The sequence below is a fragment of the Anser brachyrhynchus genome (genome assembly GCF_964034855.1).
Source record: "Anser brachyrhynchus genome assembly, chromosome: 27".
NCBI lineage: Eukaryota > Metazoa > Chordata > Aves > Anseriformes > Anatidae > Anser > Anser brachyrhynchus.
Window position 1 is genome coordinate 6500889 of NC_137720.1, and position 13031 is coordinate 6513919.

The 13031-nt window shown below is 65.3% G+C and overlaps 1 protein-coding gene across 1 annotated transcript; it reads left to right on the top strand.

The window, feature by feature from the left end:
- The first annotated feature begins 1699 nt into the window (after positions 1 to 1699).
- Positions 1700 to 9903, top strand: CSF1 (colony stimulating factor 1). Its single transcript, XM_080569304.1, is given in 10 exon segments — positions 1700 to 1851; positions 3077 to 3208; positions 4949 to 5011; positions 5353 to 5532; positions 5765 to 5942; positions 6879 to 7093; positions 7095 to 7676; positions 7973 to 8028; positions 8176 to 8228; positions 8522 to 9903. Coding segments are annotated over 9 exon segments (1479 nt in total). The 5' UTR covers positions 1700 to 1830; the 3' UTR covers position 8228; positions 8522 to 9903.
- Positions 9904 to 13031: the final 3128 nt, after the last annotated feature.

Sequence of the window (13031 nt, forward strand, 5' to 3'; positions counted from 1 at the left end):
TGCAAGCAAACATTTTGCCTCTTGGCAACTAATTGTTTCCAGTTGCATGCAAAACAAACAGGCAAAGAGCAGGAAAACCCCAAAAGCAGAGAGTGGGGCTTTCTGCATGCCGAGCGCCTTAACACTGGTGGCTTTTGTGTCCCTGGTGGTGGCGTGTCCCCAGATGGACCTGTGTGCACAGGAGTGCATGAACAGATCTGTGCACTCGCGGATCCCTTCGTGCACACCCACACAAGTGGAGCTGTTCATGCACACGTGGAGCCATCCATACACACGGATCTGTCCTCGCACGCCCATGCGAACGCATCCGTTCATGCATACATGGCTCTGTCCCTGCGTGACGATGCATGCAGACCCATTCCCACACCTCCAAGCCCACTGGCTGCCTGGCACCAGCAATAGGAAAAGCAGCTGGGGGGAGCCGGAATCAGCCGAATGCCCTGGGGCCTCTCATCGTCCTCCTGTCCCGGGATGCCTCTGTTCCTGCCCTGCTCACACCTGCCGGCACTCGCTGCCCCGAGCAGCATCCCAGGAGCCCTGCAACCTGCACCCTGCCGGGTGCAGCGTGGGCTCCCTGTCCCAAATCACCTCCAACCCTCTGCATGGCAGAAGTTTTTCACAAGGGCTTTTCTCCTGCAGGATTTCCTGCAGGAAAACGTCTGGCATGGACAAAAAGCAAGGCGCAAAGTCACGTGTGCTGCACTGGCGTGTGTGTTTGTGTATGAGCACATTTCTGTATCCCAGGTAGGGACTGTGTTTCTACACCCTGTGTGCACAATGGGTGTGTACAGGTGCGCACACAGCTGCATGGCTACACAAGTGTGTGTGCACGTGCATGTAGGAGTTCATGCAATTGTACACGACAGCAGTGTGTGTTTGGGCATACACATGTGTATGTCTGTGCCTGCATGGGTGTCCATGCAGGACTGCGTCCGTGTGCAGGTGTGGGGGCTGTGCACGCATGTGGGGTGCTGTGTGTGCGTTGTATGTGCGTGTGTGTGTGTGCACAGGGCTGTGCATGTGTGCTCGTGTGTGTGCACGTGTGTACATATGCGGGGGTGTGCCTGTCTGCGTGTGTGTATGCACCGACACATCCCAGGGGTGTGCGCGCACATACGCGTGTGCACGTCCCAGGGCTGTGTCTGCACGCACACGTGTGTGTTCCAAGGGGTGTGCACGTGCATACGGGTGTGTACACGCCTCAGGGCCATGCCTGGACGCGTGTGCACGCACACACGCACATTCCAAGCGCTGTGCGTGCACAGACACTTGTGCACGTGCCGGGGCCGTGCCTGGACGCGTGTGCACAGGCGCACGATCCGAGGGGCGTGCATTGCGCGCACACGCGCGTGCAAGCTCCAGGGCTGTGCCCGCAGCTGCGTGCGTGCGTGTCCATGTGTGCGCGTCCATGTGTGCGCGTGCCCGCGGCGTGCCCGCGCATACGAGCGGGTGTCCGACGCCCCCCCCCCATCTCCCCCCCCCCCCTTTCCAAGGCCTGGACGCGCGCAAGCGGGTGCGCGTGCATGTGCCTGCGTGCGCGGGGGAGATGGGGGGGAGCCGGGGAGGGGGGAGGTGGGGAGGGGGATACGGGGGGGGGTGGCGGGGCCGCCCCGCGCCCCCCGGCCCGAGCCGAGCGGGGCCGAGCGGAGCGGAGCGGGGCCGCGCCGCGGCGCGCCGGGGGCTGGCCGCCCGCCAGCCCTTTCTCATAAACCACATGCTGCCGCGGCCCTATAAAGGGCAGCGCGGCGGCGGCGGCGGCTCAGCCCGGCCCCGGTCGCCGCCTCGCCCGCACCGCCCGGCCCGCGGCACCCCGGCCCCACGGCAGCCCCCATGCCCCGCCTCGGAGCCAAGGTACCCCCGCGCCCCCCCGCTCCCGCCCACCCCTTGAGCTCCTCGCCGGGCTCCGGGAGACCCCCGCCCCCCTCCCCTCTTTGCCGCCCCCCCTCCCTCCTCCCCCCCGTTTCCCCCCTCCCTCCCAGCTCCGGTCCCGTTGCCACCTGTGCGCCCCCCACCCCCCACCCCCTCCTCGCGGGTGCCCCCCCCCCCCCCCGCCCGCCCGCCCCGCCGCGTCCCGGCCCCCGTGTCCCCGCCCGGGGCTCGCAGGGGGACGTGGCGAGTGCCCCCCCTTGGAGACCCTCGGATCTGGCCACGTCCCCGGCGCCGGGAGGCTCCGGCCCCATCCCGGCCCCTGTGTCCGGTTGCTTTCGCTCCCAGCCCCGTCCCGGTTCTCGCTTCCAGCCCGTCCCCGGCGGGGTGCGGCTCCAACCCCGTCCCCGGGAGGCTCCGACCCCGGCTCGGTCCCCGGCTCCGTCCCGGTCCCGGCGCGGGGCGGCTCCGTCCCAGCGCCGGTCCCGGTCCCGGTCCCGGTCCCCAGCCCCGTCCCGGCGGGGCGAGGCTCCAGCCAGCCGTGGCCGTGGCCCGCCGGTGCCCCGGGCAGCATCCGCAGTTTCACAAGCCGGGAGGATTTCTGGGCCGGCTCCCAGGGAAATTCCCCCCGGCCGCCACCCGGGCACCCCCTCGGTGCCGGGATGAGGGACACGCGTGTCCCCCACGGGGGGGCTCTGCCCAGCCCCTGGCGCGGGGGGGTGAGCCCCGGCGGAGCCCCGCTGCCCCCCGGGGTGCTCGGGCCTCCCCGCGGCTCGCAGGGAGCTGGGGGGGGACGTTGGGGTGATGCCAGAGCCGACGCGTGGAAAGAGCCCTGCGGGTGCAGACGGCGGAGGCTGGGGGGTCCGGAGGGTGGGAGAGCATTTTTGGGGGTGGGTGGCTCGGCGCCCCTGTCCCCAGCTGGGGGGGAGGCAGGAGAGCCACGGTGGGGAGAGGGGACGGGGCTGGATGGGGGGGGGGGGGGGCTTGTGCCTCGGCCATTCGGCCCCTGTGCCTGCCAGGGCCTGGGAAATTCCCCGCTGACCTGGTGCCTGAAAATAGCAGGATGGCAAGGGCACGGGTGGGAGAGCCGGGGTGCGTGTCTGTGTGTGTCGTCCACTGCAAAGGTGGCTCCTCTGGGGGGGGGAGGCAGGGAAGGGCGGGGGGCTCAGTGGTCCAGCACCGCTCCAAGCCGTTGCTCTGCTGTGCTCAGGTGTGCCTGCTCCGCTGCACCCTGTTGTCGTCCCTCCTCCTCCTCCTCGTCTGCAGCATCCATGAGACGGAGCAGAACAGCTACTGCCAGCAGATCATCACAGAGAAGCACCTGGCCGAGCTGGAGGAGCTGGTGAGTGCCCTCCTGGGCCCTGCCGCGGGACAGAGGCTTGCTTGGGACCGGGTGGGTGCCAGTCAGCCCCCGTGAGCTCTTTGGCGGCTCCACGAGCAAAGTGACGGCACCCAGGAGCCGGGCACCAGTGGGCACCCGGCACGAGTGGGAGCTGAGAGCGATGCACCGCCGTGCCTTGAGCGAGCGTGGCTGCAGAAAAGTGCCAGTGGGAGAAACAGCTGGGGCCGTGAGCTGGAAGGGGGCAATGGGCACCAGCGTCTGCCACAGAGAGCACGGGGCAGGGGGCGGTGGGGAAGCGGCGGAGGGGACTGGGGCTGTGGTGTTTTCCAGGCTGCGGCGGCCGCGCAGGGGTTAAGCCAAGGAATCTGGCTGCATTCCTGAGTCCAGCTGCTTGCCTGGAAGCTGGGCTGGCAATGGGGCTGTGGGTGGGTGGCAGGCAGCGAGGGGGGCCGCCGGCCAGGCGATGGAGCCAGCCGGGCTGGTGCGACGGGTGCCTTCGCCCCGCGTGGCCCATCGGCAGTGCCGGGTGCTCGCACTCTCCCCGGGGGAGATAAATCCTGGCCCCATCCCCGCTGCCGGGGCCGCATCCTGTGCTGGCCCTTGGCTCACCTCTGAGGGGGAATTACGTGGTTGCCCGCGGATGCTGAGGGGAGACACGGGAATCAGGGGCACACAGGGATTTGTACGGATGCGTTTGTCGCAGATTAAATTCTGCCGCTGCAGTGCTGCTGGGCTCGCAGCTAACAGGGAGCAAGAGGCAGCGGTGGTGCCACTGAATCCTGCACTGAGCTCAGCCGCCACTTCTTAGCATGTAACCGCTATGTCCGGGCTCACTTTACCTCTTCCTCTTCAAGCACCAAGCTGCGGTGCCAGGAGCTGGCAGATGTTGTATCTGCAAGCTCGGCTTCCTCTGCCCGGGCTGTTCCTGCAGCCCTGTGCCCCCAGGAAGCCTTTGCTTTGCAGCCCACCGGGATCAAAAACGGGCGCGTGGCGGGGGGAGAAAGGGGATGGTGCAGGTTTGAATGAGAGCCACGGTTTCCCTGCTGGAATCGCAGCCCTCTCCTCCTCTGGCCGTGCAAAGGCGTTTGCAGAGCCGGCCCTCGCTGCAGCCCCGCGGGATAATGGAGCAATTGTTTCCAGTACGGCACAGCTCTTCTGGCAGTCCGCGCCCTCCCAGCCTGGGATGCGGGCCCGGAGGCGGGCTGCACGCCCTGGAGGAGGGCTCGCCTTTGGGGCGGTTGTTTGGGGGATTTTCCTCCTTTTGCAATGGGAAATGTTCATGGCACGGGGCTCGGCTCAGGTCTGGGCGGCCGCGCTGCCTGCGGGATCCCAGCGTTGCGCAGAGCCGGGGATCTGTGACCTCGGCGTCACGGCCGCACCCCGGCGTGCTGCGAAGTGCCCCGGTGCAGGAGGCGGCAGATGCTCTTTCACAGCCTGGCTGCAGCACGAGCTGGGCTGGGAGGGGGGGAGGAGGAGGAGGAGGAGGATGGATGGGGAGGGAGCGGTGGGGGAGGCAGGACGTCCCTGGTACGGGGCCATGCTGGCGGGAGGAGAGACCTGGCCTTGACCTTAGGGGAGCGTCTGGAGGAGGAGGAGGGTGTGGGATCGGGGTGGGGGGGAGCGGAGCCCCCAGCACTGTGGGTCCGGGGGGCTGGTGCACACCCGGGCAGCAGGGCTGGGTCGTGCCCCCTCCCGCTGCGCTGCGTGGCTGTGGGGTGACACCCTGCTCTGTCCCTGCAGGCGGACACCCAGATGCAGCATCCGGGCAGGGTCTCCTTCAAGTTCATCAGTAAGGTGCAGCTGGTGAGTGGCTCCTCAGCGGGTACTGGGAGATGGAAGGGGACAGGGACTGGGGCTGGCTCCCTGGGTGCTTTGGGGTGTCCATATCGGGGTGCGCCCCTTTTGCCCACAGACCCCATGTCCCCTCAATCGTCCCCCTTTGCAGGAGGCAGGTCAGGCCCCTCGTGGGGAACTTCCTAGCCCTTCTGGCCAGGCTGTGAAGTCTCAGCTCAGGCAGACCGTGGGAGCACAGGAAAGCATTTTGTGTCTCTGTGCCTCAGTTTCCCTAGGGGGGGTGGGACGGTGGTGCTCCCCGTATCCATGCAGTAACCAGTCTCTCCTCTTGGGGGTCCGTGCCCTCCCAGAGCGACTCCGTCTGCTATGTGAAAGCTGCCTTTCCTCTGCTGGGCAAGATCCTGAACAGAACGGTGTTCAAGGAGAACTCTTCCAATGCCAAGAAGATGCAGATGGTGCGCAGGATGTATGACAGCATCGATGAGAACGTGGACCCCTGCATCAGGGAGGAGGATGACAAGGAGCGCATGGTATGGGGTCCCCTGCCCGGCCTGGTGGCTGCCAGACCCACAGGGGTATGGGGCCGGGTGCTTGCCTGTGGGGTGGGCGCATCCTGGAAGTGGAGCGGAGCTGGGTGGCTGGGGGGGGGCCCCTAAGTGGGTCAGGCCCAGCTGCGGGTGCAGCACCGTACCCACAACGGGGACACCGGGCAGGATCAGGGCACGTGCTGGGACCCGGTGCTGAGCCCAACTCTTCCTCCAGCTCTCAGAGATGTGCTTCGAGGAGTTCACCACGTCCCCCTACGAGATGCTGGCGCTGGTGAAGCAGTTCTTCCAGGACATCAACCTGCTGCTGCAGAGCAAGGAGACCTTCGAGAAGGACTGCAGCCAGGTGTACCGCAGCATGTGCGTGGGGCCCAGGCAGCCCAGCTCCTCGCCAGGTAAGGCACCGGGGCTCTGCCTCTGCCTGGCAATCCCGGCGCGGGCTCGCCTGCATGGGGCAGCTTGAGAGCCGCGCGTGCACCTCCTGCGCACACGTGGGCGCAGCTCGTGTCTGTGGGTCTGTCTGCGTTGCTCGGCTGGTGGCCGTCCCCGTGGTGTCGGCGAGCTCTGTGTCTGCGTTTGGGGAAGGGGCCAACCACCCTCTGGGGGTGGGAAGAGCTTCAGAGAGGGGGCCGCATCCTGCTGGGATGGGAAATGCAGCTGGAAACAAGGCCAGAGAGAGGCACCGAGGGGTGTCAGGAGGCAGCTCCATCGGCACGGCTTGAGGCATCATCAGGCTTGGCTTCGTCTCCAAAGACTGAGCATCTGGGTTGGCAAAAGAGCCGGCATGCTGCATGAGCTCAGCTGAGCCCCGTCGCTGCCCCGTGCCTCAGTTTCCCCTGGGAATGGTCCTGTGGAGTAAATGCCTCCAGGCGGGGCGAGGCTGAGCCGCCAGGGCGAGTGCTGCCCGCTGGGGTGGAAGAGCCCCTGCTGCCGGCCGTGCTTGTGCGAGCACCCACGCTGTTGTCTGCATGCCCGTGGAGGAGGTGTCTCACTGTCGTCTGTGCTGGGCTGTGCCTTGCCACCGCACCGTGGGGACGTTGAACCTGGCCAGCTCCTGCCAGCGATGCTGGGCCGTGGATAACCCGCTGCTGTCAGCTCAGGGGACCCAGTGAAGGGGCTTGCTTCGTCCTGCCTGGTGCCTGTCACCTCTGTCTCGCTGCCACGTCTGGCCCTGCCTGCTTCCTGCCTCCCCTTCGCTCTCCTTTTTGGGGCTGTTTGGTTCGCATGGGAACGTGGGGGTGCTGGGGGTGCTTCCCCTGCCTCAGATCTGCTGTCTGCCCCTCTTGGAGGCTGGTGACCCCACGGCCGTCTCTTCTCTCTGCTTCTTTCAGGTGTGGGGACAGATCCTGACTGCAATTGCCTGTCCCCTGCCCTCCCTTCTGCCACCCAGCCCTCCCTATCCGCTGCCACCCATGCCAGCAGAGAAGTGGCACCTGCTAGTGCCCGGGTCCCTTTCAGCCTCCTCCATGGCACCCTCGCTGAGTTAGGCAGCAGCGCCCTGTCTCAGTCCCCCAGTAGCTTGGAGGGCAGCTCAGGGACCGACGAGGGTCCCAGGAATTGGGCTCGGTGACACGGAACCAGCAGTGTCCCCCACGATGCAGCAGACGGCTGGAGCCGAAGCCCTCCTGGATCCGGCTGCCGCCGCTGTCCCAGAGGCCGAGGACGTCTCCATCCCCTCCCGCGGGATGGCGGAGGGGGGCACCGGAGCCTCTGTCCTCCCGGATCAGCCCTCCTCGCCCCACAGGATCAGCACCAAGACGCCGGCAGCGTCCCCCAGCACTGTCTCTGTGGGCCACCGCGGGGCCAGGATCCGTCCCACGGAGACACCCGAGCCGGTCACGCAGCTCCGCTTCTCCAGGATGGCCCCGTCGGCGCGGGGCCGGGCGCCGGGCAGCCTCGGGGACGGCGCGAGGGCGCGGGGCTGGGGGCTGAGTCGGCTGCGGGATCCCGAGGACGGCGGGGCCGGACCCAGCTTTGACTCGAGCTTTGTTCTGAGCGCAGAGCAGCGTAGGAAGGAGCCGAAAGCCAGGGAGAGCCGCCAGGAGCTCCTGATATACGTCGTGGTGGCCAGCGTCGTGGCTGTCTTGCTGGCCATGGGCGGGCTGCTCTTCTACAAGTATAAATCCAAGGTGAGCCCAGCCCTGGGTGCGAGCATCCTCGTCCCTCCCTGCCTCCGTTTCCCCACTCATCTCTTGGATTTCCAGGGGGGTGCCGCGTGGGTTGACGTGGGGACCGTGTGAACCCCCTTCCCGTCAGTCCCCCCGTTACGGGGCAGGGGGATGCAGAGCAGGGCGGAAGGGTGTTACTGGGGAGATTCCTACCCCCTTCTGGTTTTGTCCCCCTGAGTGTAGGGGGTGGGAGCCTCCCCCACTGGGAGCCCTGTTCCCAGGGCTCACCCCCCCCCGTTCCCTCTCCCTCCACGCAGGTCCTGGAGCGGCCACTGGAAGAGGGGGGCTGCGACCCCGAGGAGCCAGAGCGGAGGTGGGTGCAGGGGCACCCGGTGCCATCACAGCTCTTGGTGGAGGGGTCCAGGGAGCCCCCCCACACACACTCTGGCTGTGGCCCCCGCCCTGGGGACCCCAGCTGGGGCCATCCTGCCCTAATCCCCTCCTGGGCTTTTCTTTGCAGGGCGCTGCAGGGAGCGAGGGGGTGCCCGGAGATGGAGATGCAGGAGCTGTGAGGTGAGTGGGGGGGGCCAGGGGCAGGGGCCGGACCCCTCCCTGTCCCTGCAGGCGCTGACTTTGCTTTTTGTTCAGCTGCTGGCAGTGCTGAGCAGGGTGGGGACGCATGGACGAGCAGGGCTGTGCCCTGGCGCTGCCAGTGTGCGGTTTTGCAGCCTATTAATTCATTATTAGGATTATATGCATTTAAATAATATATTAAATAATGCATTTGGTTTTTTTTCCATTTTTTAAAATATATTGCTCCCCACCATAGCCTCGTGGCCCACTGACACTTCTCCTGCTCTCCCCAGGGCCCCAGGCGGGATGTGAAGCTGCTCGGGGGACGGACGGGGATGCTCCTCGCTGTGCGAAGAAGGGCCGGTGCGCGCTGGCCCCGCTGCAGCCTCCCCCCGGCGGCGATGATGCTCACACTCCCCCCTCCCTAGCCCCACGGCGGGAGACTGCAAAACCACGGGCAAAGACGGAAGGGTGGGGGGGACGCACCCCCTGCGGGACCCCGGCACCCGGGAGCACGTGGCTGGAAGGCGCTGGAGCATCACCAAGGGGCTCTGCGGGGCCGGCGGCGGAGGCAGGGCTGCGGTGCACGGAGCATGGCGCTGGCTCCGGGATGGGGACGGGGTCGGATTTGGGCTGCGCTGCCTGGAGCTCGGAGGGGAGCAGCTCCCCGGATCCGGCCAGGATTCGCCGCTGCCCATTGCTCCTCTCCCACCCCGGCACAGCAGGAGCTGGAGCAGCACCCCCTGCACCCCTCCTGCACCCCAGCTGCTGAGGAGCCCTGGCCGGGACCCCCCCACCCGTCTGCCTCCCCGTGCCTGCACAGACTGCACGCCCCGAACTGCAAGGGGAAACCCTCACACTGTGAATATTTAATGCCCCCAGGCAGGGGGCGACGCTCGGTGCCATCCCCGTCCTGCTGCCCCTGTGGCACGTCCCACGCACCTGAGCTGGCCTTGGGAGCTGCCTGGCACCGCTTTGTGCATTAGGGTTTTATTTTAATGTGGCGGATAAATGCCTTTATCCGGCAGAAATGTTTTTTTTTTGGGGGGGGGGGGAGGCGGCTCCTGCCTCCCCACAAGGGTATTGCCGCGAGCTGGCCTCGCCCCAGACTGGAGTTTTGCAACTGTGCTTTGGAGCAGGGGAAGGCGGCGGTGCAGGGGCTTTCGCGGGGGTGGGAGCTGGAGCGGCCCCCGCCTGGCACCGCCTCGGGGCGCACCGGCAGCACCTTGGGGTGCAGCTGCCCCAGCCCTGGGCCCCATCCTGCCCCGCTGCGGCGTTCCCCCGGCCCCGCACTGAGCGTGGCCGCGCTGCTCTCTGGATTTGAAGCATTATTTTTATACAGTAGAAGAAAATTGGAACAAACCACACTTTTTAAAGCATTACTATTAATTTTTCTATGTGTATTTATGACGGCCAAAAGGAGATGTTTCCTGGGGTGAGAGACCAGTGTAAGTCAGGAGGGAAGCCCCGCAGCAGGGTGCCCAGGCTGGGGCTGGACCCGCTGCTGGTGTAAGCCCCCGACTTGGCACCACTTTGCACGGGGGGGGGAGACAGCCTGCGGTCGGACCGGGATGGGCTCATTTTGCCTCTGTTTTTTTTTCTTTTTTTTTATACAGTGAAATATTTTATATGAAGTCATTTAAAGAAGTCTATTTAAAGAGAAGAATAGAAAATGGCTTGTATATTTAATATTATTAATAAACACAGATGTGTAGCACTTTGCAATGGTGGGAGCTGACTGGGGGGGTGGGGGGAGGTGGGGAATAGGAGGATGCATCTTGGGACGGGGGTGTCCCAGCCCGGATGTCTGTGCTGATGGGGGGCACGTTCTGCGGGGCGTGGAAGGGGGGCCCTGGCTCCCAGAGCAGAAGGGATGCGGGGATGGGGACAGGGACGGCTCCATGTGCAGCTGCGTACCTGTGACTTCTGCCTGTGCTGGGGGGGCCGTTTCAGCTGCTCTGCCTGGCCCCCTGCCCCTTGGCAGGGAGCTGGGGGCTGTCCCGCTCCCTTCCCCTGCAGGAAAGCCGGGGGAGGCAGTGTCCCGGCCCCGGGGTGCTCCAGCTGCCCCAGCACTGACCTGGGACTGGTCCAAGGAGCGAGGCTCGGATCTGCAGGGAGCCCCCCCGGGGGGGCTGGGGGCTGCAGGGCGAGGTCTGGCTGCGGCCCGGGGCCGGGGCCGGTGCTGGGGTCAGGGTCTGCGCTGCCCCTGCCCTTTTCCTGTTGATGCACTCTGGAGTTCACGGCCGCGGCAGGAGGGCAGCAAGATGGATCCGGCCTTCCTGCTGCGCGGGGCATTCCACCCGCATCCCTACGCTGCGAGTGAGGGTGCGGGGCTGGACCCCCCCCCCCCCCAACCCCAAAATGCATGGGAAGGAGGCGAAGCAGCTGCTAAAAGCAAACACACTTGAGGCCGCTTCCTGCGAGCACTTCGCTCGGCGAGGCAGCGCACCGCGAGCTATTTCCTTCTCCCCCCTCCAGCTGCCCCAGCCCCTGTCCCGCTGCCGCCGCGCACAGACGGCTCCCCGGGGGCACGCGGGGGGTCGAGGAGGGGGCTCTGCCGCTGTCTGCAGCCCCGCGACGGGCCTGAGAGGGGTCTGCGGCTCAGGCAGTGTGGGGCTGAGCCCCTGTCGCTTGCCCCTATCGCTCTTAGGGGGGGCAGGATGGGGCCGGGGAGCCCTTTGTGGGCTTTGGGGCCGCGTTTGCTGACAAACAGGATTCCTCGAGGGGAGCTGACTCAGCCCTGCCCTTCCTCTCCCCAGCAGCAGCCGGGGGTTTCCCAGGTCCACATCCCCTTCCCAAGGAAGTGGGACCTATATATATCCCGCCGATCCAGGCCACAGTCATTATGGTCTCAGTGGGGGGGTGCTTAAGGGCAGAGGCTGCCCGGGCGGCGGGAAGGGGGTGGGCAGGGTGCCCGGGCTGGGGGGGCTGGGGGCAGGCAGCCCCTGCCCTGCAGGCGGCTCCAGGTGGGAGCCGGCGGCAGAGGAGAGAGCGTTAACTCTGGAGCTGAGTGATGGCGGGGCCGCGGCCACGCAGCACAGCTCGGCGGCGTGGCGCTGTCGGAGCGGAGATCCCGGCTGCCGGGGCGGGGGGTGAGGAGCCCCTCCCGGATTTACACCCCACCTATACTCGCCCCGACACCCCCAAACTGGCAAAAGCGCAGAGAGGAGGTTTGGGGGGGCAAAACCAGCTTTCAGTGCCCGCTTTTGGGAACCATATAGGTAGGGGGGAGTGGTGGAGCCATCCCCGTCGCTCCTCGCATGTACAGGAGGGTGGAAAATAATCCCCCGGGGCTTGAGGAGGGCGGTGGGTACCTGAGACCCCCCAAAATGTGTTTTTATTTGGTATGCCTTAAAAGCAGACGATCTGCTTCAGCAGTGTTAAAATGGGGCGGTTTTGGGGAAAAGACCCTTGGGCACCGCATGGCTCGGCCTGGGGGCACCCTCCCTGCAGCGTGGGGGGCTCGCGGCCCCCAGGCCCGAGGGGCCCCGGGCAGCCTGGCCGCAGACTGCTGACGGGGCAGCGCCGTGGGGCCGTGGATCCCCCGCGGCCCTCGGGCGGCATGAGCTGGTCCCGGCCACCCCTGGCGTGGTGCTTGCCGCCTCTGGCGAGAACCAGCCCGGGGCCGTTTTGTGGCCAGACAGAGCGGTTTTGGTTAAAAACGTTATCTGCAGGCCCCTGTGGGCCGTTAACCAAAATGCTGATGTTGGCCCGCTCCGCGTGCTGCGGGAAGGCCAACGCCGCGCCCCGGCGGGGTCAGGCCTGGGGGGGCCGCGGCTGGCGCCCGCGGGTCAGATCCTGGGGCCTGGGGTGCCCACAGCCCGCGGCCCCCCAGGGACCCCAGCAGGGCGCAGGACGCGGCCCCCCGGCACCACCGCTGAGCCGGGGGCTGCGGAGCTGCGGGTGCCGGCCCTGAGCGGGGCGCGGGGTCCGGACCCCCCGGGCCGGGCACCCCCAGGCCCCGCTGGCCGGGGCAGGGGGTACGGGGCTGCTGCTGCTGCCGGGCCCGCCAGGCCAGCCCACCCCCGCGGCTTTTTCCGGTGGGTTGTTTATTTTCTTAATCTATTCCCCCTCTCGTGATTTGCTTCTTTTTATTTTCTAATTTTTGATTTAATTGTAATTTTTATTTCTTTTTTTTAAGTTGTGTTATTTCTATTGTTATTATTTCTATTTCTATTTCTATTTCTATTTCTATTTCTATTTCTATTTCTATTTCTATTTCTATTTCTATTTCTATTTCTATTTCTATTTCTATTTCTATTCCTATTTCTATTTCTATTTCTATTCCTATTCCTATTCCTATTCCTATTCCTATTCCTATTCCTATTCCTATTCCTATTTTTATCTTTTTTATTATTTGTTATTTTTATCCTTTTTATTTTTATTTCTATCTTTTCTTTTTATTTTTATTCTTTTTATTGTAACTTCATTATTATTGTTATTGATATTTTTATTGTATATTTATTATTTTTAGTATTTTTTTTAATTATTTTTGTTTCTGTTGTATGTTTGTTATTTTATTGTTTTTCTCACTGTTACCCCCTCCGTTACCGTGACCGTTGCTGTGGGTGTTACTCTGGCTGGCACCGGCACTGCCCGGTGTCCCGTCCCGCCCCCCCCGGGCCCCCTTCGCCCCCCGCCCTTTGGCCTCGTGCCGCGGTTCGCCCCCCCGCCCCCCCCCCCCCCCCGCCCCCCCCCCCCGCCCCCCCCCGCTCCCCGCCGCCGCCGCCAGGGGGCGCCCCCGCGCCGCTCCCGCTCCTCGCCGCGCGCGGCCTCGCTTGCCCGGCGGGTGCGCGCTGACGT